General features: G+C 34.5%; 3 protein-coding genes across 4 annotated transcripts; 1 reads left to right on the top strand and 2 right to left on the bottom strand.

Moving 5' to 3' along the window:
• Positions 1-695: 695 nt before the first annotated feature.
• Positions 696-3,466, bottom strand: LOC138318434 (uncharacterized). Its single transcript, XM_069260778.1, has 4 exons — positions 3,168-3,466; positions 3,007-3,034; positions 1,857-2,069; positions 696-943 (listed from the first exon to the last, which is right to left on the bottom strand). The coding sequence occupies exons 1-4, from the start codon at positions 3,324-3,326 to the stop codon at positions 711-713; spliced, it is 633 nt and encodes a 210-aa protein (XP_069116879.1). The 5' UTR covers positions 3,327-3,466; the 3' UTR covers positions 696-710.
• A 1,339-nt stretch (positions 3,467-4,805) lies between these two features.
• On the top strand, positions 4,806-11,808 carry LOC138318431 (metalloprotease mig-17-like). 2 transcript variants are annotated; one of them, XM_069260772.1, is made up of 13 exons: positions 4,806-5,029; positions 5,422-5,558; positions 6,404-6,527; positions 6,712-6,869; positions 7,491-7,568; positions 7,743-7,903; positions 8,082-8,116; positions 8,316-8,430; positions 9,317-9,472; positions 9,717-9,849; positions 10,289-10,411; positions 10,510-10,600; positions 10,942-11,808. In XM_069260772.1, exons 1-13 carry the CDS (start codon positions 4,936-4,938, stop codon positions 11,067-11,069), a joined length of 1,533 nt encoding a protein of 510 aa, XP_069116873.1. In that variant the 5' UTR covers positions 4,806-4,935; the 3' UTR covers positions 11,070-11,808. The 2 variants fall into 2 exon arrangements, with proteins under 2 accessions (XP_069116873.1, XP_069116872.1); XM_069260771.1 differs by having other exon boundaries at positions 4,808-5,029; positions 6,392-6,527.
• Positions 11,809-12,122: 314 nt separating this feature from the next.
• On the bottom strand, positions 12,123-27,106 carry LOC138318430 (U3 small nucleolar RNA-associated protein 25 homolog). Its single transcript, XM_069260770.1, has 21 exons — positions 26,971-27,106; positions 26,226-26,274; positions 25,448-25,544; positions 24,804-25,031; positions 24,086-24,177; positions 21,434-21,520; positions 21,065-21,140; positions 20,578-20,630; positions 20,065-20,150; positions 19,472-19,534; positions 18,834-18,954; positions 18,382-18,466; positions 17,096-17,252; positions 16,483-16,579; positions 15,917-16,002; positions 15,553-15,635; positions 14,787-14,863; positions 14,240-14,311; positions 13,578-13,702; positions 13,331-13,429; positions 12,123-12,820 (listed from the first exon to the last, which is right to left on the bottom strand). Exons 1-21 carry the CDS (start codon positions 27,060-27,062, stop codon positions 12,586-12,588), a joined length of 2,160 nt encoding a protein of 719 aa, XP_069116871.1. The 5' UTR covers positions 27,063-27,106; the 3' UTR covers positions 12,123-12,585.
• Between the last annotated feature and the right edge of the window lie 11 nt (positions 27,107-27,117).

Genomic DNA, 27,117 nt, shown 5'->3' with positions numbered 1-27,117 from the left:
GGGTTTGTTATACTATACTATTGGTATATATAAGACATCTCAATATTGTAGCAGTATATAATTTGTCATTGGGTTTGTTATACTATACTATTGGTATATATAAGACATCTCAATATTGTAGCAGTATATAATTTGTCATTGGGTTTGTTATACTATACTATTGGTATATATAAGACATCTCAATATTGTAGCAGTATATAATTTGTCATTGGGTTTGTTATACTATACTATTGGTATATATAAGACATCTCAATATTGTAGCAGTATATAATTTGTCATTGGGTTTGTTATACTATACTATTGGTATATATAAGACATCTCAATATTGTAGCAGTACATAATTTGTCATTGGGTTTGTTATACTATACTATTGGTATATATAAGACATCTCAATATTGTAGCAGTATATAATTTGTCATTGGGTTTGTTATACTATACTAGTGGTATATATAAGACATCTCAATATTGTAGCAGTATATAATTTGTCATTGGATGTATAATAGAATACTATTGGTATATATTAGACAGCTCAATTGTGTAGCAGTATATAATTTGTCATTGGATGTATAATAGAATACTATTGGTATATATTAGACAGCTCAATTGTGTAGCAGTATAACTTGTTAAACCCGGCCCGTATCCGGATTCTTATGTGTTCCGGCATACTTGTACGACTGTTTGCTCGATGTAGATGAATTCCGATGAGAAATTCACATTTTAAAATAACAATGCGGCAAGAAGCAATTTAAATAATTAACCTTTGGGTTTAAGTGATATTTAAGACAAGTGGCGTTTTTATAAATCTTCAATGCTTTTATAAAACTTACTTTTCGACAGTTTTTGATTTTGAAGAGGTCGATGCTTGCATCTGACTCGCATCTCAATCGAAGAACGGTACTAGCTTCTTTGGCCCAAAGCTGTTTAAAATCTTCCCAGGTCATACCTTTGACGGAAAAAAACACACACGTACAAGGTTTTTTCTACTCGGAAAATTCAAAGTCAAAACGATTGGTGCCATTTTATACATTTTGACATACAATTTGTTTCTACGGATTGAAAACATTATTTCTTTCATTTAGTGACATTGTAGAAGATGTTTTGAACTAAAAACCACCAATCAGAATTGTAGCAGCCATATTCCTTCGTGTCTGTGATGATCTCAAGTATCATATATTATTCCGGCAATTCCGGTACATTTTGCAGACAATTTTAGTCGATTTTCTGTAAGTTTGTTTAATGTAAACGCAGAAATTTACGAAATTTTCGCTAAGTACCCGAAGGCTTTTTCACCGCAAAAATTGTCACCTCGCGTAAAGTTTTGTTAATATATTAATTATATTACCAAAAGCTCAAAGTTATACATGTGTACGCTATTCCGAATTTGCATATTAAAGAGTTATCTGCTCTTGCGGGTAGGTATTAATTGTGACGTCATGTGTTTACGAGCGTAACGTCATACGTTTCGGAGAAAACGACGTGAATTGCGCTCACAAAATAAAGACGTAACAATTGATACCTACCCGCAAGGGAGCTAACTCTGTAATATGCAAAGACGGAATATACCGCGAAAATAACATCGAAGCGAAACAAGGATTAGCGAAAATATCCACATTTACAGTAATCAAATTATTGTAAAACACATAGACTGGCCACCAGACCCTTAAAGTTGTTGATAATAGTTTTTGGTAGAGTTCTTCACAAGTTCTATTTAGTTTGAAACCTAGAATCAGACATGATGTAGAGACAAAAATAATCAAGCCAAATTTTAGTGAAGAAAATAGTGATTTTTTTTCAATTTTCTAGAGTAGAAAATAGAATAATAGAACAAAAATAAAACATTCTCCTCATCATCTTACCGTGGTAATCGATGGTCAAGTCATTCCAGTAGGTGTACTTTCTGTTGAGTTTCCTTGGCGACGGTTTACAGAGATCTGCGTCTACTCCCAGCACGTCCTTTGCGAAGACTTCATAGTCTGTGAGTGGTGTACAGGTGAAGTTACAGCCAGATAGCGTGAATAACCATGAGGTGACCATCTCTAGCACAGCTTCGCCTCTCAATGTCTCCAACACTATATAGATATATATATTAAATTAGTTTTGACATTATTTACAAAAAATATACGTTATTTGATACTTATAATTAATATATTATGCTATCTAAACTTAAAAGGGACAATGATAATGTGAGAACATCTATATCGATGATGGCCTAAGTTGACGTTACAACACCAAACAAATTCGCGATTCCCTGTGTTAATTGTTAATAATGAAGGTTTTGTTCTCTGTTATGTGGCGTAGTGATAGTCAACTACTACTAATTAGGAAGACGCCGGAAAACATCAGACGACTCGCGTTATGGAAATTAGCATTTTTTTCAAAGTTGTGATAAGTGACGGGGTAAGCTTATAACTATTAGGCTCTACAAAATTATCAAACTCGTTTTACACCCAAGCATTCTGAGTGTAATGTTGAAGCAGTCCATGTCCTCTGTCGGTTCCCACATGCAATCATATCTACCTTAGCCTATTTATAGCAACAGTGAACTTTTTAGTTGACCTTTTGACCTCAAAATCAACCCTTCCATTGTGGGTTAGACAGGCAGACAGACAGGTGGACGGACAAACAGGCGGATACTATCACTATATTCCTATTCGGTTTTACTAGCAGGGTACTATTAAAAGATGTTTCGATACTCCAGGGGTTCCGATCACTTACGATCTCTACACCCTTGGACTATCTCATAGTAAAATTGGACGTAGCTCAGCGGAAAACATCTGAACCAATCACAGCCTACAAAGATTTCCTTTGAAGACTTCAGATAGAGCGACGTTCAACATCAAAGGACTTAAATACCTAATCTGTTCTGTTGCCGCCAATTTTACTTTGAGATTGTCCAGGAGTAAAGAGATCGTAAGTGATTGGAACCGCAGTAGTATAGAGAATGGGTACGTACGTACCTAATACATGTAATTCCGTTTTCCACGAAGCGATACAAATTTAACTTACCTATGATAACGCGGGGTTCACCGGTGATCTGCATTAAAAAAGAATACAAATATTACGACACATGGATACAATGTCATTCACAAAGAATTTAATGTTATGGCAATATTTTTCATTTCTAATTATTCAATCATAAACATATGTTTAAAAAAAATATACATCACCTTGAACTTATGAATCGCTGTCATGGTTGGTTTATCTTCATTATGTAGAGGAGAGTGTTTGAAATATCCGTTGATCATATCTATGACCTCTTTCAATCCCGTTTTTGCACGATGTCCATCGATTCTGATATCCAACAAATACAACAGTGTTTTAGACATAACTGGTATATTATCGCGCTGAAGACTTGAGTAGTTTGGATAAACTGTTTCCAGTGTGCCTTTCAGGATATGAATAAGATAACACCACGATATTACTGACTATAAACGTATACATGTATGCTCACTCCTTATAAACATGCGGCAAGATAACAACACACACATGTAACATCCGGGTAAGAAAGTGCACCTGTCGTAATTTACACCTACGATTTCAAGGCTAACATTGAACGAACTACATTGTGTAATCGGCCTTTTTTATTCTAGTGAACGTTGTGTTTCGTTTATCTGTTATCGCCTTTCGTTGTTTTACTGGGTAGGTATTTATTTTTAAGCGACACGCTTTTCGAGACAAAAAATAAATTTATACATACAAAATATCTGCAGATCATTTTGACCTGAAAAGAGATTGGATATGTAATTCACCTGAAAAATTGAAGTCAATTTCACATAGGGAAAACTCAAGATCAATTTCAGATCATTTTCAGAAAATTTGGCATGAAGTTGACCTGAACAAATAGTGAATTAAGGTAAAATTCAGGTGACTTTTAGATCAAATTATTCATCCGAAATGAACATTTTTGCTTTATTTCTTCAGGTAAAATTCATCCTGAAAGCTGTTTGCCTGTGTGTATCAACAAATTAATTATATTCAGACCATCGTGCTAACTAGCCTACACATTATTGCTGACTGCAGTTCACGGCAAACCCAATATGTGTTGGTAGCTGATAAATATATTGAATAATGTTTTCCTTACTTAATCCGTTTAATTCACAGATGAACAATGTAGTAGATATGTGCTGATACATTCATATTTATTCTCCCATTTTATCGAAACTAAACTAAATGCATTTGACCCTATACTAACTTGTAGTTGGGAGTTACCATTATACATGTACATTAATCATAAGCTAATTAAATAAGTAGTTCAGTGGTGTGATCTCTGCATTAATATGTAATGACGTAAACATCCTATATATCTATAAAGCACTAGTCAGTTAACCGCGGGGTCAGTCATTCGGATTGAGAACACTTTAAAGTTAGTTGTGATCTTCAACCACAAATCTGAACGAAGGTACAATCCACCTCCTCATCTAATATGTCCGTTAATTATACACACAGATAGTTAGTGTTAAAGACCAACGTACTAACATGGTGTCTCTGAACTGGCCACCTGATGCAAATCTTGCACTAAGCTTCAGAGTGTGGGGATTGGTCGGTAAGGCCGTCTTCATCCGCCCAAGTACCCAATAACACGGCGTATTGTCAGCTTCACCCTAGAAAATGTAGCATTAATTTCAAGTGTTACATTTAAACTTTTCACAAAAGGGAGAATGAATAGGCTAATATAAGTAAGAAATGAAATACGAAAAGTGAGTTAGAAAATAAAGAATTGGCAACCAAGTCATATTTTGAAATACAAGTTAAAATTACTTCTTTCTGAAAAGCATGTCAAGATAACATATAGAGTATCTGCAGCAATATGTTTTAATTGTATCTCAAACAGCACTGTGGTGATCTGGTTCTCAAACGTCAATGCCCTTCTTTGATACATCTCCGTGACGTTTCAATGTACTTAAATCTCTTTTGCACCACATACTGTCATAACACATGCGGGTTAACTTAACGATGGTTGTATATTCTATCTTTATATACTGTAGTGTTTGTTCTTCGTTGTGTTTCTCATGGACTCTATTAAATCAAGGTAAGTTATAAATTAAACTTTAATTACTAGGGATAGCGTAGACGTATATTATCAAAAAAGTTAATATATAATTTCATATAACAGATGTGTAAGGAAGAAAATAGGTGACATACTAAAGTATTTAATATCGGTAAACATTGGAATATTTATTAATATGAAAAGGTATGCGTGGAGGCTCGTAGAAATGTAGAACATGGAGAAGCTTCAAACGTGTTTTATTTCATATCATATAATTTTATCATCAGTTACCCTATCATAGTTAGGCAATATTACGAAGTGTGGGAAGAGGCAAGGGACGCCATGTCTCTGTCCCTAGATAACTATAATCTATAATCAAATCTAAGTTTGGGTTATGATTTCCTTATTGTAATGGTGTGATTGTCTTGTTATAGGAAACGTGTGGGATTTACCAGAAACTGGAGACTACACTAATACAAACACACAGGACGATGTGCCCGAGTCTGAAACCTATGATGATAGGGTATTTACAGAGTGGTCCCAATATCCAGATATGGAGCAGGGTCATCAGGTATGACAGCCAGACTATGTACTAGCTGAGAAATTATTTTTGTCGACACCGGGTCTAACTTCGAGTACTGTATGGGTCGAGCTTCTATTGTGACCACGATATGTGGTGAAGTGATGAAAATTACAATACAGTGACAGTCTAATACTAATCAAATAATTCAAAAGACCAAAAAATATTGTTGCGTGAACTTAATAAATATACCAACCAAAACGTAATCAAGTAAGTATTTGTTTTTAATTTAATATTTGTTAGTTTGATTTGTCCTCGTATGTTTCCGGCATTCCCTATCATTCCGGTCGATAAATAGAACTTCTGAACAGGTAGGATAATGAGTTTGAATTTAAATTTTGTAAATGGACGATAGCGGTAACAGTAAATGTGTTATTGTCTCAACAAATACGCGACAAAGTGATAAACTAATACTGGACAAAGTAGCAACGATACACCTCAGTTACAATATAAAACATATTTATATAGACCCACAACATATCTCAACTGTTGAACGATAAGATGAAATACATTGTTAAATGGTTGTATCATTAGAAGAACTAAGGGATATGATCTTATCCATTAACCGTAAAACAACTGAATTTCGCGTGCGATTCAGTTTCGCAGGCAAGTTAAATCGGCGAAAAAAGTGTCGGGCATAATACAGTAAAACGTTTTGGCATAATTGCTATTTTTAATCGTCGCGAAAAGGTAGTTAGGTATGAAAACACGAAGTTAGTTCACAGTATTCATGATACCACCTAAAAACATTCACGACGATGTGAAACCACAAACATCATGAAATATTCAAGTTTTTTTTAGTAAAGAGTAATTTTCCGTTTTAGATGTCTCCACAGGCTTACCCCGATGTACCAGCTTCATGGGAGTTCCTCACAGAAGAGGACACCACACAGGAAGATATTGTAGATTATGTAAATGCTGATACTGGAGAAGCAGTATTACAACTTGGACAGGACCTTCGTAAGTCCAAATGTGCACGTCATATAGAATTTCCGTACGAATAGGACACCATCAAAAGAAATTCTCTGCATTCTTTCTTAAAGGTATAGATGTCAAAAAGACTTGTTTTTTGCAATCGGAAGCTTAAATGTAAAATGACACATATGTATGGTCCATATATTTCAAACATCTTTTTATTTTGTAGGTATGCCCGGAGAGAGTTACACACGTTTGGAGGCCAATATAGAGGTTCTGGCGGTAGTGGACTACTGTCTGTACCGGAAGTATCTCCGACAATACCGCAACGACAAGAGGAAAGCACACGCGGAAATCGAACGATACTACCATATTCTCTTCTCAATGGTATGGTGTTCTTCTCTATAGTCTTGTGTTGAATGCATAAAAACAAACGTTGCCTTTCAAAATAATCACATCATGATATACCATAATATCATCATATACATTTGCATATGTATGTACATTACAAGTCGTATTCGTATCAAAGTCTTTCTTTTTGTTACCCAACGTAGTCGTTTGAATTGTAGATATCGGCTTACTAAAACTGATTGAAACCAAGTGATCTCAGTGGCCAGTGTTACTGGTATCACCACATAATTAAGGTGCAGTCTGTGATTGAGCAGGTGACGCTTACACTCCAGTAGCACCTGACCCCGATTTCTTGAAACAAACTTAAGTCAAAAACTGACTTTAGTCATAAATTGTCATATAAGTTACATAAGAGAAAAAACTTAAGTTTTGACTTAAGTCTTTTGTTTCGAGAAATCAAGGCCAGGTTATATTCTCCGTGCGCGTGATTTTATTCATAGTACAAATACTATTGTATGTTGTTCATACGTCCACTAGTTTAACCTATTCTGAGTTTGGTTTGTATTTCATACTTTTCAAATATGTTAGCGTGACAAAGGGAAATGTAGACTCAAACAAATTAGGTAAAAATGGTCTATTTATTTGCATCTTTTCTAGGTTGACCAGCGCTTCTCGACAATCAAATCGCCATTACTAGCTGTACGTGTCAGCCTGGTCGGAATTGTTATTCCGAAGGTAAGAATATGTATGGTCGTGATGGTCATTTCTGAGCTTGCATTTTTCTTCTTCTTTTTTTTGACAAAACAGTTTAATGCAAAAATGACAATTTTCCTCTCAAAATCCAAGCTTTATTATTCATAACGATTCACAAAGTTTCCCAATATCCTAACGATCTACAAATGTTTTTAGAATCGAGCAGAAGCTAGTTGGTTGGAGAACTCTGTGACCTGGCCTAGGACTGTCCGCGAAGGTGTTGCAAATGTGGATAAAGCTCTGACTAAGTTCCAGCTGTGGCTTCGAAGGAAACATCCCGATCTACCAACCTATGATCATGCCGTGGCTTTTACGGGGTAAGGACATGGCGTTTTGGAGACTTATATCCCCCGGAAGCTCTATCTACGCTTTCAGATGTCACATATAATGTATGTAGATGTCTTATTAGTGAAAAAATATACTCGTTTAACTTCATAACTTATTTACAAAAACAAAACACATTCGGTTAATAAAGCGATGTTTATTTGATTTCAGACACCGACTTTACAAAGGGAAAAGGAAAGTTGACGGTAAGACGAAGACAAACTTTTTGTCGTTTAGGATTGGAATTTTCGTTTTCCCCGATTCATCATTTACCAGTCATAACCAATATACAGGCTTCATATGTTGGGAAACTTGTGCCCAATCCCATTGTATATAAAATATCACAATGGAATATGTTTTAATTAAAACTAATATACATGATGTTTGTGTTGTTGATATGTGCAGGTCTGGCGTATATCGGGACGATATGTCGAAGTTTGGAAGGGAAATCATCTTCTGTAGTATACGACAATGGTGATTTTCTCGCTGTTGGAATTACCACACACGAACTTGGACACAGGTATGACAAGAAAACAATATTATTATCAAACATCACACTGCACATCGAAAACTTTTCGATATGAAATAATGCTGAAGTACTACTTTTCGGGTATGTAAGGTATACTGTATGAGCAAAATTCGAACTCAGCTAGTATCATCACCAGCTCCGACTTGCACGTTAACACAACTTTACTGTAAAATGCACTTTCTATCACGACAACTTCTTTTCATGGTTTTATGTGTAACTGCATTTATGACGATATAATTTAATTTCTTATGTTACACTCATTTCTATTGGTTAGGTCTTTGAGGTTATTTTCCATAGACCGAAAGAATGGTACGTCAAGTATTATGACGTCAAACATACAGAACGGTTTCGCGGGGAATTTTAAAAGCGGCAGTCAATGGCCAAAGTGAATTATTGGATAAGATATCAATGCGCCTCAACTCCATTTGCTTTATTGTAAAAGTTAGTAAAATCATGAAAATTTATGCCTAATTAGTACCTGATTGAGTTATCTGAATTAGATTATAAGCATTATTCTTTTAGACGCGAAGCGTCTATGAAAAACAATGTCCGTTCGTTTTTAGTCTATGATTCATAACCCCCAAAAGATATTGAGAATTATGTTTAAAATTAAATTATGCGACATTCAGTCATGAATACGGATGTAGTGGAGACATACAGCTGGAGCTGTTTCGATGCTAACTTAAATTACAATCGAAATTTCTAAGAAGAATAGTTTCATGTCTTCTGCAAGCAAATGGTAAGCAACATTACATATCAAAATATATGTCTATGTATTATCATCGCAAAAAGTATCCTGCTCATTAATGCTATTAAAAGTGAGTTTGGTGGATGGAAAACAATAAATGATTCCCAGTGGTTATTTTCTATAATATAGTCTAGGTGCTACACACGATGGCGACCGCCTGAACCCCGACTGTTCAGCAGACAGGAATAACGTCATGTCCCCAAGGCAGAGCGCCAAGGGTAAGGCGGTCACCTCGATGTTCTACTTCTCCGACTGCAGCATCAAACAGATGACACACCATCTTCAGTGAGTACTTCACCTGTAGTCATTATCCGTGTACATTACAAATTGTTAGGCATTTCATATGCCTTGTCAAAGTCTTCCTATTCTCATTTTGAGCCTAAACTTGTGTCGTGAGTGTTTGCAATGAAAATCTCCGAATTTAATTCCGATTTTATTTTCCTCTTACATTTGCTTGCTATTTGATTCATTCCACTCATTACTCATTTCTAGAATTGTACAAACCTATTTTGTATTTATCATGAAATAGGAGTCGGAGGCACTGTTTAACGGGAGGAACTCAAGAACCATATAACCGAACAGGTAACAGATCACCCGGCTCCTTATATGGGCTGACGAAACAGTGCCAGATGGTGTTTGGTTCACAGTCGGATTTCTGTCAGGTAAGTTATCTTAAAATATCGATAACTCAATTGTTTCTAGCCAATAAGGTTATAAACACGCTATTTTTTCAAAGTAAATTACCCTGTCAATTTAAAATTGCTGGGTGAATTTTGGTCTTATTCCTGCTGCATATTTTGCTGAATATCTGTTCATTATGGATAAAGAGAAGATATTCAGTGCAATTTGCAGTAAGAATAGGATCAAATTGCGGAACGCAAATTCATTCAGCAATTTTACTTTGACAGGATAATTTACTTGGAAAAAATAATGTGTTCAATGACAAATATTTTATTTTTGATTATTGATTATTGTTATGACTGATAGACCACAATGTCCATAGCAATGGAGAATTCAAATTGAAATTGAAAGGTATGCCATTTTGCAGACATTGCATCCTAAATAACTAATCTTTAAATGTGTAACAATGATTCCCTTCAGCGCACCGTACTGAACACTAACATGTGTGAACGACTCTGGTGTGTCAACCCAGGAAATACTAGAATCTGCCAAACCAAATCACAACTTGGAGCACTACCGGGGACAATTTGCTCACATCATAAGGTTCGTTATCTACTAAATATTTTGTCCAATAATGCACGACATACCATCACCTATTCAATACATATTAACAAAAATATACCGTTATACTTTTTTCTCAGGTATGTCATCTTGGCAATTGTGTAGATCCATCAACGATAGCTATAGGAAATCTTAGGGAGTTCCAATTACAAAAACCTACCACAACGACTGGTATGTATCCGTTATGTCCAAGGAGAGAAAATAATAATACTAAATATTCCAATTCGATAGGAGAGAAAAGAACACAATTATTCAAATGTTACCTTAATTTAGCACCTTACGGATTGCCGAAACCTTCCCGCTTAATAAGAATTGCACTCTCAGATTAGACATTGCTTTCAAATAAAAAAAAATGTGGAACACAATAAACAATTCATTACAGCGCTAATCTCGCAACTTACGGTTATAATCTTTTATTATGATGTGTTTGAAGATTATTGTTATAACAAATCATCAACTTTTGGTGTTTTGGTGGTTTTTTTATTTGAAAAGAGGACATTTGGCTTTTTCAGAGTGTCCTGACGGCGACAGAGACCTATCTTACTGCACATCTTTAGCTATGAAATACGGTCGTAAACTTATATGCGACCATCGCCTCATTGGGACCTACTGTTGTCAGACGTGCTCAATGATGAAGTGAAAACGATATTTCCACCCCTAACTTAACATTTCAACTCTTCCTATTCTAAGGCTGAGACAATTTATTTTGAAATTTCAGGGGGTCAATAAGTTGGTTTCCATAGGTAACAACAATCAGGAGACTATAGCTCAGTGATAAGTGTATACATTTATGTATGACTGATCGAGGATCTATAATGGTACTAGCAGTATTTGTCATCTCATATTGAGTTAGAACTTGGGTAAACAAATGACAATTCATAATTATCTACATGTTCATTCAATTTGAGAAGTCAGCACTTGAAAGATTGATTTTAAACTCAACTCAGTGTATTTGATCGAGTGAAAGTTTTAATTGGATTCAGTTAGTGTTGTAACATTTCATGTTGTTATATGTGTTCAACTCACAAAACCAATCAAGGGTTGGGTTTCTTGATTGTGTTTCTTCAAAGTATCTTGAATAAATGTCAAAGAATGTGTGCCATTGAATTCTACCATAAATAATTTGTATATCATTCACACAATTCATGAAAATAATATGTATTTGAAAGCTCAATGCAAACTAAAATAAAGATGATCTGTCCAATGGCTAGTTTGTCAGCATTGGTCATTTGCTCACTATTGGTCAGATTCAGTAATAAATCATCATAGTTTATACACATGTTACAGGACCAACATAATTACTTAAATTGAAACAAATCCGCTGACGCATTTAAGTGTGTCTGGCTATGGCCAGGTCAAAGTACCAGTATTTCATTTGACTGATAAACTTCATGCTATAGGCTCATCCTAAATACATTCTGAATCTCTTGGTATTTCAATTTAAACCTTCTAACCTTTGCATGCTCCATACCAAATACCAGGCTTAAAGGTATCTTGATTATAGAGTCGCATACAAGTCCTTCAAACACATTTTTTACTCCAGTGATCATTGATGAAATTAGATGTCATGTACCAGGTGGATTAGTGGAAGAAAGCGGATAATACAGCATAAGTATTAAGACAATACATTGCAGTTTGGTGTAGATTAACACCCACTCACTTACTGAAAAGTGAAACATGACAATAACAGGACTTTAAATATTTTTTTCTTTTATAACAGATCATTCATATGATGTATCTTTGACAGATAACAGATTGATTGCCTTGTCTTGGCACTGACATAGTACAACTTTACAGAGTACTACCTCATAACAAGGTCAACGTAACATGTACAATAGAATAAAAGTAAACACATACCTGAATTTAAGCACCATTTACGATCTAAAATCCAGTAAAATATTGCAAACTTTAAAAGATTCCTTTTTGTTCTAATTAAAACAGCATTAACTTCATTTCATTTCAAGCCTTCAATGTCCTTCATGAATGTTAAGAAATTAATGTGTTGATACGAATAGAACTATTTCTCTTGTCACTGACATCGTCATCTTGGATTTCAAAGCAGCTCTTCGTTGTAAATATTATCAGAGGCCTGTTGTACCACTAGAGATTGTTGAGATTTGATGATTGCTGTATCTCGACGAGTTGTTGACACGATGTCATGTATTCTCCCCGGTAACAAACATGTGTGTAGTTTTATTAGAGTTAATCATGATGGCTGTCCTGTTAGTACCGACCACCTCGGCCAGTTTCTGGGCGTCGTACTGAGTGTACAGCGTAGTACATGTACACGTGTCCTTCGAGTCCTGGATCATGTTACATAACTCACTGTAATAGTGAGGAAATGTAGGCAGCTCATAGAACACAAGATGGCGAATACCTCGCAACTTGAACCTGAAATCAAAACAAATATGCCACTGAATTTAAAGTTTCTGGATAAATAATGAAGATAACGAAACACGTGACTCATGTGATGATTTCTTCAGCATGATATGACAATATCTTTTTTTGAGTGATATCAAGACTTGTAACTTATCTAGCTGATCTAAGGACTCCAAAATGAATAACTTTTTATGGTATGGTTTCCGTGACATGTCCTGTATTGAATAAATATTGTGGATCCTAGTCTCATTTAATAACTTGAGGTTCAAGCTAAAGTTCATGTTCAATAGAATATGCATGAAATTAATGAACTAAGAATCTGATAAGTTCAAATGAGAGTAAGAGATTGTAGGATACTTAGCCATTAATTCACTGTGGTTAACTTTATCATTTCAAAGTGGAATAAAGAAAAGTAAAACTGCAAAATGTCTATATCTAACTGAAATATTTTTTAAACTTCAAGCAGGTTTTAAATATAACACTTGCTAATCTTTGCTATCCTGTGAATCTCAGCGAACTTACCTCTTGAAGAAATGGGCTCTCTCAGTGTAAAGCAGGAAATGGGCATTTCCATGGAAGAAATAGCTTCTGGATCTAGAGTTGTTCTTATCACTGGAGTATCTTTGAATTAATAAAATGTATTATAAGTAGTAATCACACCTAGATTTCATTAAAACAACTTGATAATTAAATATACAGTGGTGGCAGTCGGCCCGCGATAAACTTAATGCCGATAGTCTAAAACCCAAAGACTCAATTTCATACTTACTCGCAGATCTGTGAAAAGTCCAGATCTTCTCTGACAAAGTGGTTACGAAGTCTGACAAAGTCGAAATAGGACGGTATAAAAAGAATTGTCTGTGCTTTCAGTGCTTCTTTTTGATGTGGCAGGATCTGCAAATAACCGACCAATATTCTTCATAAAAGTTTTTCCATCAAGTAAAAGGGAGGTAAGTCAATCAAAATAGAGATGAGATAACCAAACGATATCTCCCACACAGTAGAGGGAAGATAATTTAACTAATTCTGAGGACTCAATTTGTGCTCTTCTAAGAAGAGAAATCTTTTGAGATGCTCAAATCAGGTTAAATATTTTAACTTTGAGAAGAAAATAACCTACCAGTAGAAGGTAGATAAATTTCAGATGAATTAGCATTTGTATATCATATGTTTAGCAGAGTAGAAAGGGAACTGTACCAACACCATATGCACAGAAGAGTGGATCATTTACCTATACAGATCAGTGGATAGATGTTTATGTATTCCAATTGTCTCCGAACAGAAGACAGGAAATGATTCATTACTAATCACTTATCCAAACATTTATCAGGTGAGGAGGTTTTTAGTAGGGAATGAGAAATGAAATGGTTCTGGATTCTTGCTGTTTTCAAAAATAGAAGTTACCATTATTAGCAAAGCATAAAAAATTACCTTTTTGATAAAGAATTCAAATCTGTCATCAGCTGCTGAAGCATAACTAGATGTCTGTACCTTGTGATAAGTCTGTACAAACAATGAAAATCAGTCAAAACGAGTTCATCAAATTTCTAAAACTTAACATGATCTGTCCATATATTTATTTTGTATGAAAATCTAAATTACTCTTCTTTATTATAATTATTTGTGACACCATTCTGATTTAGTTCATTCACATCTATTTTTCAATGCCTTATGTCAATTAATTACTAAATATCCAAAATGATAAATAGTCACTTCAAAAACTATTTAAATTGGGTAAAATAATTTCTTTAATGTCAAAACAGCTATACTGTAAACAAAATTATTTGTCCGTGTGATTTATTTTCATATATTTCGCAGGCTTTTAGAATTTGCAACAATATATCTCTGAGAAAAAGATTTCACTACAATACAAGTACAGTAGAGCATTTCACCTGTAAATGTTGTTGGGCATAAAAACGTGAAATTAAGTTGCTATGATAATAAGTAATTATACAGTATATGACCCCTGTATACATACCTGAGGAAGTTGTAGAACAATCTGACAGATGGTCCCACTGGTATCTGGTCGACTCACCATCACCTTTCCAGCGTAATCTGATATAGGTTAAGGATATTTGTCCAATGTACAGCATGATCAAAATTCATATTCATAATAGGATCATTACAGTAAAACCCCATTTTATTGCCACCTGTCCAAACCCACTTATAACCGTGAATTCAGAACGGATTTCCCTCCATACAAATAATCCTGTTCCATCGCCAATCTCGCCTTCCACCTCCACCATCACATTCTAGGAAAAAATGACTGCCTTCCACCTCCACCATCACATTCTAGGAAAAATGACTAAAATAACACCATGATGATTGTTAATATATCCAAATGGGGTTAATTAGTACACTTATTCTGTCATGTGATCGAAAAATCTCAAACCTTCGCATTGAAAGAAATTCAACATAAAACTCTACATTGATTATCACTCTACATTATTGAGTGTAAAACGTACATCTGCTTTATGTGAGTATCACAACATTTTGGATTTCAACAACTTATCATCCTACTACACCACCAAACGTGATATATTGCAAAAAACTCAGAAACTGAAGGTGGCAATATATTCCGTGTACACTTTAACCACTGATGATCAGCCAGACTGGAAGAGCGCTAATACAACATACCACACACCTTTACTACTCTGTCATTACATCTTTGATGTGCATTGCTAGTGGTTAAATTGCAAGAATTCAGTCACCAATGTTACATTGTGGTGTATATAAAAGGATACTGTAACAGTTCCTGTTTATGATGGCATTTATCTGGGGAGCAGCCACAGAGCTGAACATCAGAGTCTGTCTGTAAAACTTGGACCTGAAAAGAAATGAAAACAAAACAGAGATGTACTAAACACCAATGTTTTCAAACAAAATACTTTTATTTTTTTCCCATGAAAACAAACTTCAGAATATAATAATTGGCAATCTGCAATCTGTAGGTACAATGTATCTCATTACCCCTGTAATTCCAGTACGAACTGTTCCAGTCTTTGAATAGTTCAAATGTGCCACCAGAGGTGAGTGAATGAGTACACACAGATCGATTATGAATTCAGCTAATTATGATGGATTCAGAAAACAATGAATTGAACGTACCAGCCATTCACTGTCCACATTCTAACTCGAGAGAAGTCAACACCATGAGCGTCCGATGGCTGGAGATGGAGGTGTTTCATCAGGTGCTGCAAACATACACATCACATACATATTAATCTTTGGCTGAAAACATTACGATATGCACTCGTTCATCTTTGTACACCAGGTCAATCTTTTTACATAATTTCTTTACTAACAAGATATTGAAACTTTACTGGTTATACACTCAGAAATAAAACTTGAAATTATGATGCTTACAAAACATATCCAAGCCAAAAAAGACCCACAATATTGTTACATTGGGTTGGGTTTGATAGGTTTAAAGTCCTATTAACGGCCAATGTCAATTAAGGATGTGCCAGGATAAAGAGGAGGAGGAGGAGGAGGAGGAAAGCTGGAGTACATGGTGAAAAAAACAACTGAACTGCATCAAGTACCTTCCAACTGTCCCACATGGTATTCACATTTATGACATAGAGGTGGAGGGCTTGTGGTGATATGTTTTGACATCTTAACTACTCTGTCACTGCAGACCCCAGACATAAATTTAAGATATTCATACTTACTGTAATATGATCCCAGTTCTGCATCAGGAAGATATCAGCTTGATCAAATATGAGGACCTCAATAGAATTCAGGAAATCGTAGTCCCGTTCCTTATCACTGAGTTAAAAAAAAAAAAAAAACAATATTTTTAAAGTTAAGGTATCTGGCTTTCCACCATTAGCCCTCTACTTCTAAGCATGAGTTTGAAACATATATGTGAATATTCTTGGATGTAGATTAATTTCTGAAAACTGGACTTATGAAACTGACACATTCTTAAGTTACCAAAGATGTGATATTATATTATGGAAATCCATGGAAGTAAAACCCAATGTAACTATATTACCAGGTAAATGCCAAGTTTTATAGATTATCTACTCAGAATGTAAATAATTATCTCAAATGAGAGTTCATTTTATGAAATGAGTCTTACATCATAGTTTTAAAAAATGCTGTCTTTTGATTTTAAGATGAACAAATGCCAATGTCATTTTGTTCACATAACACCTCTTAATCTGTAACAAAGATGAACACGTTGAGTTATGTTTATAGAAGTCAGATATCTTGACAGTGCAGCACAGTAAACTTAAGAAAAAATATAAAGAGAACATATAGTATAGCATTTCTACCTACCCCTCCGCTCCAATCACCGTCCTCAGTCCGAGAGGTGAAGCCAGGATAATATCCGAACTGTAGAAAGGTGTGTACAATTTGAGGGTGTTTTTGGCCACACCGATTCCAATTCGGAAATGATCATCAATGTTTCCAGCAAATATTTCATCGTACTCAGCTGGAAAGAAAACGATAAAAAGATTTATATGAGAACAGTTCAAAGAACTGGTTTATTGCTAAACATGATAGAGATGACCCATAAGATATTATACTCCAGAAACAAACGATTTCTGATACTCAAAACACTATACCCGAGCTCAATTTGAGCTCTCTTCTAAGAAAAGAAGTCTTCTTAAGCTTTTAGATGGAAAAGCTTCCAGAAGCAGAAAAGCTACAAATCAAGGGATTGGAAGTTACAGTATAACTTATCTAAACCGAACCCTGTATAAACCGGAAACCTGTCTATACCGATTAATTTGTTTGGTCCTGGCAAATTTCTTAATAAACTGTAGTACCCAAAACCTGCATAATCCGGAACCTGTATATTCTGAAAACCGGAACTGTCTAGGAAATGTTACTTTACCTTTCTTTGTAAAATTAACTTGGGCAAACCGGCAACAATGTTTTCACACATGGGACTGATCATGAGGCGCCTACGGGGATTTACCTGTACCGGTATACTAAGGGCTAGATAGTGACAACTTTTCATTCGAAGGTTTTGTTACATGTACATTGTATTTGTGAATACTTTTCTTGGTCAATTCTAACAATAAAACATACACATAACTTCTGAGAGTTCATTTGAATGTAGCACACCGAGAGAAATGGATCGTACATGTACACCTCAGAAACCAAGAAAACGTAGGATGGAATTCTGTGTTCTACCATGTACATATGTGAGAATAAATGTTTATGCTGTAATAAAAAAAAATCTTCTGATGATTTCCATGTAAATATATTGTGATAAGGTTCTATCCTCTATAAACCGGACACCTGTATAAACCGAACAAATCGACTGGTCCCGTTCACATCTGGTTTAGACAAGTTATACTGTATATTCTAGAAGAGGTTGAGGCCAAATTGAGTTAGGCTATGGGAAATAATGGAAGACAAAAAGATGATAAAATATATAGGGGAGATAAGTCTTCTTAAATTACTAAATAAAAACGAGTGCCTCAAAGGGAAGCAATGCTTACTTGAAAAATGATGCCTCCAATGGAATTTTTGCACCACATTTTTGGTATTGAAATTCTTTCAAATGTAGGTTGTTGTAGTTATGTGTATTATATATACCTCGAGTAGCCTACCTGGTTTGTTTGCAGGCTTCTTGATGCTTTTATCAAGTTCTGTATATTCAGAGTTGAACCTTTTTTTATTACCAATTACATGTTTCTGAAATTAAACAGAACACTAATTATTGAATATTCTTTGAACCGGCCATTCAGTCCTCTGAAAATATGCAAATAATGAATTAATGCATACAATCTCAACTTAAACTACAATATTGGACTTTCATGATAATAAACGGTACAATCAATTATGTGACTATGTTTAAAAACCAATTAAATGATTCTGAATTGTGCATACTGTCTTTATTTTATTGTCTTTTTGTATTTGACTAGGTCGATCATATGTGACCATATAGAGCATCTGACTAGTGTTTGTAGGTCCTAGGTTCAAATTCTGGTCTAGTGGCTACATTTTCTTCTCTTCTGTTCCAATATTAAATAAATGTTTTTATAATATAAGTTCATTTTACCTGGTCCTTTGGCATCAACAGACTCGTCATCATCTGGACAACACGAAGAGCAGCCTCTCGGAACGGTAGAACTATGAGGACTTTAGGCCGGGTTAGCCCTTGGTCTCGATAATCACTGCCGCTACAAAACAACACAGGCATTAAAGTACACTGGTCAAGAATAAGTCTCTTCATATTATCTATATCAGCAAATTGGTGTATTTAATTAATGATGATTTCTTTTATTTTCATGCTAGTTCTGACTTTCAGATTGGTCTTTTTTTTTTTCATATACGTACATGTACCTCACAATAGAAACAATGACATTGATGTTGGTATTGATTTCAAAATAATCCCTGATAAATCAATAGAATCTTACTGTAAAACTTATTTCATTTTGTCAAGTAGAGTGAAAAATATTTGTAAGCACTGATGTCACTATTTTTTATTTAAATTTAAACGCAAACTGTTGGCAGATTCTCATAGATTCTCTTAAGTTTGCAAATAAATTTTGTTCATACACTTATCAAATGAAAAAAAATGAACTTAAAGCTAAATAGAATAACTAAATTCTTTTTTCGATTTCTTTAAGCATTAAGTTATATTTTCTCCTTTGACCACTTGACTTGCTATATTGTCCTCTCTTCCTAAATACATACTCTGTTTGGTCATCGTCTCGTTTCTTCAGTTTTGTGTTGTGGGCTATAACACGACTCCTTGTCCTTTGAAATGAAAAATGAAGGTTATTGGCCAACAACAGTATTTTTCTTAAAATGAAGTTTTGTTTTATAGATAAGAAAGTGTTCAGTTGTGTAACACTGAGTTACGAAAGCACATATCTTGTTTTGATTTTGATTACGCACATACACGCATATATACTGTGCAAGTATTTAGCCAACCAAAATTTGTTGAAATCCCTCCAGTAGCTGTTCAATCATTGTCTCTACAGACGGATAGTCAACCTGAACCTGAATCCAGTTGCCCCCCCCTTGCCCTCCTCCACCGAAAAAAATTATGGCATCCACAGACTTTTCAATGGCATAATTCCTGTTTTAATATGCGTTCATGTGTCCCTGCCACACACTGGGAAGCATATAGTATTAGCCATGTCTGTCTCGTCCCATAAAGATGTTATATGTAACAAAAGAAGTGATTGAAAACTCTGAAGAAAGAATTGTGTTAGAGCAAACAGACCAACATCGTAACACTGTGTCGCAAAAATTGATGACTTTTTAACAGCAGGATAACTTACTTGAGGACATGGTTGAGAGCATGAAGACAATAGACCAGACGGATCTGTTCTCCATTAGACAGCGTTCTGTTAGGTAGGTACAGATCCTGTAACATTGTTTAAACATTTCAGTTGTGATACTAATGTAAACTTACTTATTTTAGCAGTAGTTTTATTTTCTAAACTAGTGCTTTTTGCACTTTATTTGAGACACTAATTGCTAAATTTTGTAAAAGAATATCTCCAGTATTGAATTGATATCCATGCTAATAAATCCTAATTTACAGTTTTTCACGTTTGTGGTAAAATTTGACTGCTCTAAGATATGTATGTCTACAGATATATGGATAGATCATCAAGCAATGTCTACAGATATATGGATAGATCATCAAGCAATGTCTACAGATATATGGATAGATCATCAAGCAATGATAATTACATGTTTGATTCCCTAATTGTATTATAAAAGCTGTGCTCAAGTGAGAAACCCCTCGATAATAAGATGAATCCTTACGATAATAAGATGAATCTTACCTGATAACTGTTGATGATCCTAAACAAGTTTTCTTGGAAGCCAGTCAAAGGATCTGAAGACAAATTATAAAGCAAGTTGTGATTCTTCAGAAATAACTGAGTATTAAAATATTGGTTAAAATTTTCTTGTATTTCACTTTATATAATGATTGTCATAATTTTTCTTTTCTCTTTTAATTATCGAAATTAATTCAGTTAGCAAGAAACATATTGTGCCATCTTTACCTTGGATACTTAAATTTAGCAGGAATTTGGCAATATTAAAAGTGAATATGGCAAGGTGAAATGTTTAAGTCAAGTTTGGATATGACTTAAAGAAAATAGAAGACAGGAGTTACTTGAGTTAGACAAGGGTTAAACTGTATATGGTGTCAGGCAATGGTGTAAATTAGCAATACATGTATTTGAGGAATTGTGCAAAACTTACTATCTGGTATACACAGAAGGTCATAGGCATAAAGTCTAATGGGAGCAATGTTTCACTTACAATCCCCCAGATCCTGCTCAACATTGCAGCTCTTCTTATTGGTCTCCAACACCTGTGTACACAGCTTAGACTTCACCTGTAAATAGTCATGGCTTTTACCTCATTTAATTTAAATAAAAAATTCTGTGTAATAATACAAATTAAAACTAACAATGGTCCAATGGGCTGAAAAACTCACCTGCTGCCTCGTGATCATTAATTGACAACAAATTATCACAAATTACAAATTAAGTCCTCATAGAATTACCATCCAAAATATGTATCGGCGTATGTTCAAAGTGGAGTAGTAATTCCCAAATAATTGTTTATAAAAGGTCACTGACTCTGAGTTCAGAGAGAAACAAGGTTCTTGTTCCTTTGACTACTTACATATTGTTTCTTCAGATCTCTGTCTGTGGAGTTTGTCTTTGACTGGTGTAATGATGACATGACAACAGCACTGCCAACATGTGGAACCTAGGGTTACAACATATTTAGTGTGTAATAGATATTGTTATGTATGACACTAAATACATGTAGTTATGAGATAAGGGAGATAATTCCTATAGTTTTTTTTATCAATACATCCTATGAAGGTCATATCATTGATTTAGGTTATAGAACTTTCTAGAATATAATCATGTATAAACAAATATGTTTGTAAACATGTTGATTTTAAGTAGAGATCTAGAATGATCTATTTCCAGAAAGTTATGTGTGTTTACTTGTTTACTGTTTTTAGTTAGATATTTCTAGAAGTAGAAGGTTCTCCAATATTCTTGAATTACGGTTTAGCTATATATACTCCAGCTGTCCAAGGCTAATCAGAACTGTAATGAGACCTGTAATAAGACATATCAAGATATGTACAGCGCCATATAAGATTCTATTGGGAGAGCTATTGTGACTTTATCTGTGGATTATTACAACACTTTGTGTGGATTTATTCATATTGCCTGGAACTTTACAAATCATCGGTGGACATTCAATTTCCTTGTGGATTTGTGATTATTGTTAATTTGAAACCTGGAAGGATCAAGGATTATACCAGGACATTCGCATACAGATAAGTAACACTTTAAATCATCGTACTAGTCTTGTACCACCACCAATTACTTTAGATATTGTAAACCATCTCTGTATAATATTGTATATATAATTAAATTGTGTTTTGAATTTAGCTGCTGGTTTCTCCTTTCTGTTATTCGTTAATGTAACAATATACATTGACAGGAAAACAAATAAGAGAAAAGAAAACTTACAGTAAAGTATTCTTTCAAAAAGAATACCATGAACTTGATTTATTAGCCAAACTAAATGACTCGAATGTTCTAAGCCTGAACTGATTTTGCTTTTGCATACCTTAGGAGCAACACTGTTGGGTATATATCTGTTATATAGTTATACCCATTTGGCACCACTTGCTACTTTTAGAGAAAAAGAACTAAGTATAATTTAGCATCCCTAAGTTTCACATCCTCTGCATCCCACGGCCTGCAATGAATCCTGAAATAATTCGGTGTGTTGAGGTAATAATGATAGTCTTTAGCAAAATTCCAAGATTGTTTAGGATCAGACTTATATTTTTGAGAAAAAGAGTTAAGAATGTACTCCTCTGAGAAGTCAAAATTTTCTTGTATTAAACTTTTTTTCTAATATAGATTTTTGGAAAGAGGAGTTCGTACCATGAAAGAAAATGAAAGAAAAAACATATGTCCGTGTGCTCGTTTTTGAGCTACTGTCACCCAAAGATACCTAGTTGACAAAATATTAGATTTTATGGGAATTTTGCTGTTTTGACCATATACACAGGAGATTAAAGCCATAATTTCCTAATGAGGTGTTTAATATGTATTAACGTTTGTAGAATTTATTTTCCAGTAATCTTCTTTTAAAATATACCAGTTTTGATTAATAAGACAAACATTTTTTCTCAGAATAACAACATATGCTACCCCTACCTCTTAATTTTGAGCTACAAAATGCACAATTTTCAGCCATTTTTGCCAAATCTAACCCTTTGTAGAAAAAGTTCTGGTATTAAACTTTTGTTTATATTTTGCACATCAATAGGGAAAGGTTTGTTCTTTCAAAATCAGGCAGAAAAATGGGGGGTCCGTGTGCTTACTTTTTTGCCCCACTTGAATATTTGTTATTTTTCAGTATTTTAGAGTAAAAAATAAAAGTGCTCAAATTACCATTAAAGGTAAAAATAGATTGAAAAACGTGAATCATTTCACACATTAAAGCTCAATATTTTAATTACCACCAACCAAGTAAAGATTTACAGCAAAAATTAGCTTGATACAGCTAAAAATGCTGGTGGAGTGATGATTTAAGTAAAAACAATTTCAGTAAAAAATGGTAAAACTTTGGCTCCACTCAAAGCGAAAAAAGACACAATTTCAAAATGCCCGCTAAATGGGCCATTTCTTAAAATCCCCATATAAAAAATCTGCTAAAGTTAGGACTGTAATTTTTTGACAAAATTTGCAACTAGCAATTTGCTACAGATATTGATAAATTGTATTTGAAAATCTCATAACTTCTTTGATCTTTGTCGAAACGAGACTTCAACGGGACTGAAACCTCAGAAGAATACATCCTTAAGTATAGTTTAGCATCACTACACGCAAAACTTTAAAGTCTAGTCTTATAAATAGTTTAACATCCCTAATTTTCACAGCCTCTGCATCCCACTGCCTGAAAGGAATCCTGCAATAATTAGGTGTGTTGAGGAAATATTGATGTCCTTCAACTATGTTTATTAAAGTTTGGTTTGGATTGGACTTAAACTTTTTGAGAAACAGAGCTAAACGCAAAACTTAAATGTGAAATGTTGACGACAACGCCGCCGGAAAAGTAACACCATAGTATTATCTTCGCGAACTATCGTCGCAGGAAAAGTGGAGAAGGGGTGTTAAAAATGGCATCTACATGTAATAACTGTCAGTGTATCTTCACAGATCAAATGGGAATACCTGCATACATGCCATCAGTCTCCATTTCTACGAAATAAAATTGACCTACAAACTACCATACCTTTGTATTTGATTTTTTCCAGGATTCCCTTTTCTCTAAATCTGTGATAAAATCTTCTTCTTTATCATTTTCAAAATGAATGCTGAATGGGTCTGAAAAGAATCAAAATCATTCCTAAAATACCTAGCCTATAAAATAAAACCCCAACTTTGTTGATGTTTCTGAATTTCATATCCATTGCATGCCATCCAAATTATCTAAAAAAGAGGCCCATGGGCCTTAACAGTCACCTGACTTCAGATATAGAATGAAACAAAGACATACAAACACTATATACTGGCCCTTGACGTCAGTCAAAGATTTTGTTAACAGAAATCCTTCCATTATCCTAAGCTTATATTCAGGATCAATGGTTTAGTTTATAATATGTGTCAAAAGGACATTACCACCGCCGTATGATGATAGTTTACTTAATGGGCTAGAAATACAATGGTAAAGCAGGGAAACAAAAGGCTCATATGATTCCTATTAAGTCCTACCTTTGGTACCCTGCCTTACCTCATATCATGTCAAATACTGGATAATAACTGACCAAAAATGAAAGCTACAGCTCCCATCTTGGCAAGCTCCAGCCAAATAATCATCTAACCTTACCACCCTAAGATGGCTTACAGAATGGGATGACATAATTGAGCCATCATATGAGCTATCTAAAAGACATTTCTTTTAACACTATATCCAGAATAGTATTCTGTTGTTCAGATACATCAAGCCTCACCTGACTCTTTCATTTGGTAATGCTCTTCATCTTCATCGCTCCCCATAACTTCATCATCCTCTTCCTCCTTCAGTTTTGTTGTTGAATCTTTACCATTCATCTTAACACTACTTCCCATATCCTTATCTTCATCCTCTTCTGATTCCTCATCACTGGTATCAACTGCTTCATTTGCATCATTTTCATCTTCATCTTCTTCTTCATCACCCGATTCTGAATTGTTAAATTCTGGAAAAAGAATGTTGTACATGCAGTATCCCTACATTGTATGTATCAATAGCTTGTACAGTCCTTACATATGATTTCAGATCTCTGATCTTAGAAGATTCACTAAAGATTCAGCATAGAAATATTGCTGCACTTCATTATGTAACAACAGAGAATACTTCTGTGATCTATCAAATTTTCATGCTGGTTTCACATCTTCTCTATCTTTCACAATAGCAATATATCGCTACAGTAGCAAAAAGCTTAGGTGTACCTCAAAGTCACATAGGTGCGGTCCATGTACATCTGGCAGAGTTCATATATATATGGTTTCAGATGCTGATGTCAGAATCTTTGCTGTTTATTTGTCATTTAAACCTGAACCCTCCATACATTATCATATAACACATAGAATTAGAATTATTTGCACTGTTTACCTGCTTTGGAAGCTCCTGATGTCTTGATGGAGAACATAAGTTTCTGGTAGTCACTAACAGTCTCCTCTTCACTCTCTGATGAACTTGAGTCCAGTACCTAGTATGCACAACAAACATGAACCATTAAAATACATCATTCACTCTTTTACATTCCATTTAATGTTACTGGTGTATCAGCAACTTGGAGTCTGTTTACTTTGCAGAGATATTCATCTGTTGGTATGTATTGGGGAATTAGGTGGGTTTTTTTTTTTTTTTTTTTATTCCCTTGAAATATAAATACCACAATAAGAGTAGATAATACAATGCAAATACAATGAATGTGAAATATGAACATAGCCTTCAACTAAATATGAGCGCAGTTCACAATTTGTAGTTCTTGATAATTAAAATAAATCATCTGTCAATTGACTTTGACTAAATGACAAAAATAACAAGCACACAAACAGATGTTTACTACTGGTACAATGTACATGATTTTTCTTTGCCAATAAAACAAATGAAAAACAGTCCTGGTGATTATGGAAAAATAGGTGGGGGTCTTATTTTTAGACATCCCCCCCCCCCCTAAGTCTGGAATTTTGTCAAAATACAGGTAGGTGGGTGGGGGTGGGGGGGTGGTCTTATTTGTGGTGAAATATAGTATCCACATAACTTAGCTCTGTTAATAATACCCATCCTTGAATGAGAAAAACCCAAAATAACATAAAGCAATTCCAATTGACATTGTTTGAATTCATAATGAAAGAACTGAAATGCGTAAATATAACAGAAATACCTCATTTGGAAAAGGCTCTTTGGTTTCACCTTGCTTTTGTGGAAGTGATCTAAAAATGAATTATGATAGAAAATGTGAGGAAAATATTTCCTATCTAGTTGTGACATTCAATAAATACATGTGTACATTGTATCATAAAGATATACCAGTTGTTACACAAAGCTTGTTCATTTCTATGACTATCTTGCTAATTCTGTATTTTGCATATATCACATATTATGGATTATCGGATGACTGATGCGTGACTATGACTCAAGGAAAAAAGGTACACTATCATGAAAAAATTAACTTTAATCGAGGTAGGGGTAAAAAAATCCAACATGGCGACTGTCGTCTCTTTCTCTGTTTTATTGTAAATGTCCCGATTTTTAAGTAATTTTTCAAATCTCGTATTTAAAAATACTCATCAGTCCATCCACCAAATACAAAAAATGTATTACAATATCCATTTTCATCGAGTTGGCCCCTGTGAATTATCCTACAACACACAACGTACAGTTTCTGGGTCAAAAAAATTCTATTAACCTACAATACATAACATGATCATCTACAGTTTCTAGGTCAAGTGTGGGCCAGACGAAAATTTGGATAAAGTTTCACTAAATACTAAATGAGGTAGAGTGTCATCCCATAGATTCTGTAACGTTTTGTGAAATGTCACTCATAAAACGACGTTATCCTGACAATAACGATCACGATCATAACCCAATAAATGCTAGTGTATTTAAAAATAGTGCATTTTAACCTCTTGTTATTATCGGTTTTTCTTTTCTTAGCTGACCGGCCCTGCTTTCTGTGTTTTCTCTTTCCATCTGGCCCATGCCGTCTTGGTCCCATGCTGGTTTGTTTTCTTCGCTGTGTGGCAATGATATAACACAGTTTTCGATTGGTG

Source organism: Argopecten irradians, chromosome 3, assembly GCF_041381155.1.
Source record: "Argopecten irradians isolate NY chromosome 3, Ai_NY, whole genome shotgun sequence".
Classification (NCBI taxonomy): domain Eukaryota; kingdom Metazoa; phylum Mollusca; class Bivalvia; order Pectinida; family Pectinidae; genus Argopecten; species Argopecten irradians.
This window is presented reverse-complemented; position numbering and strand designations above follow the sequence as displayed.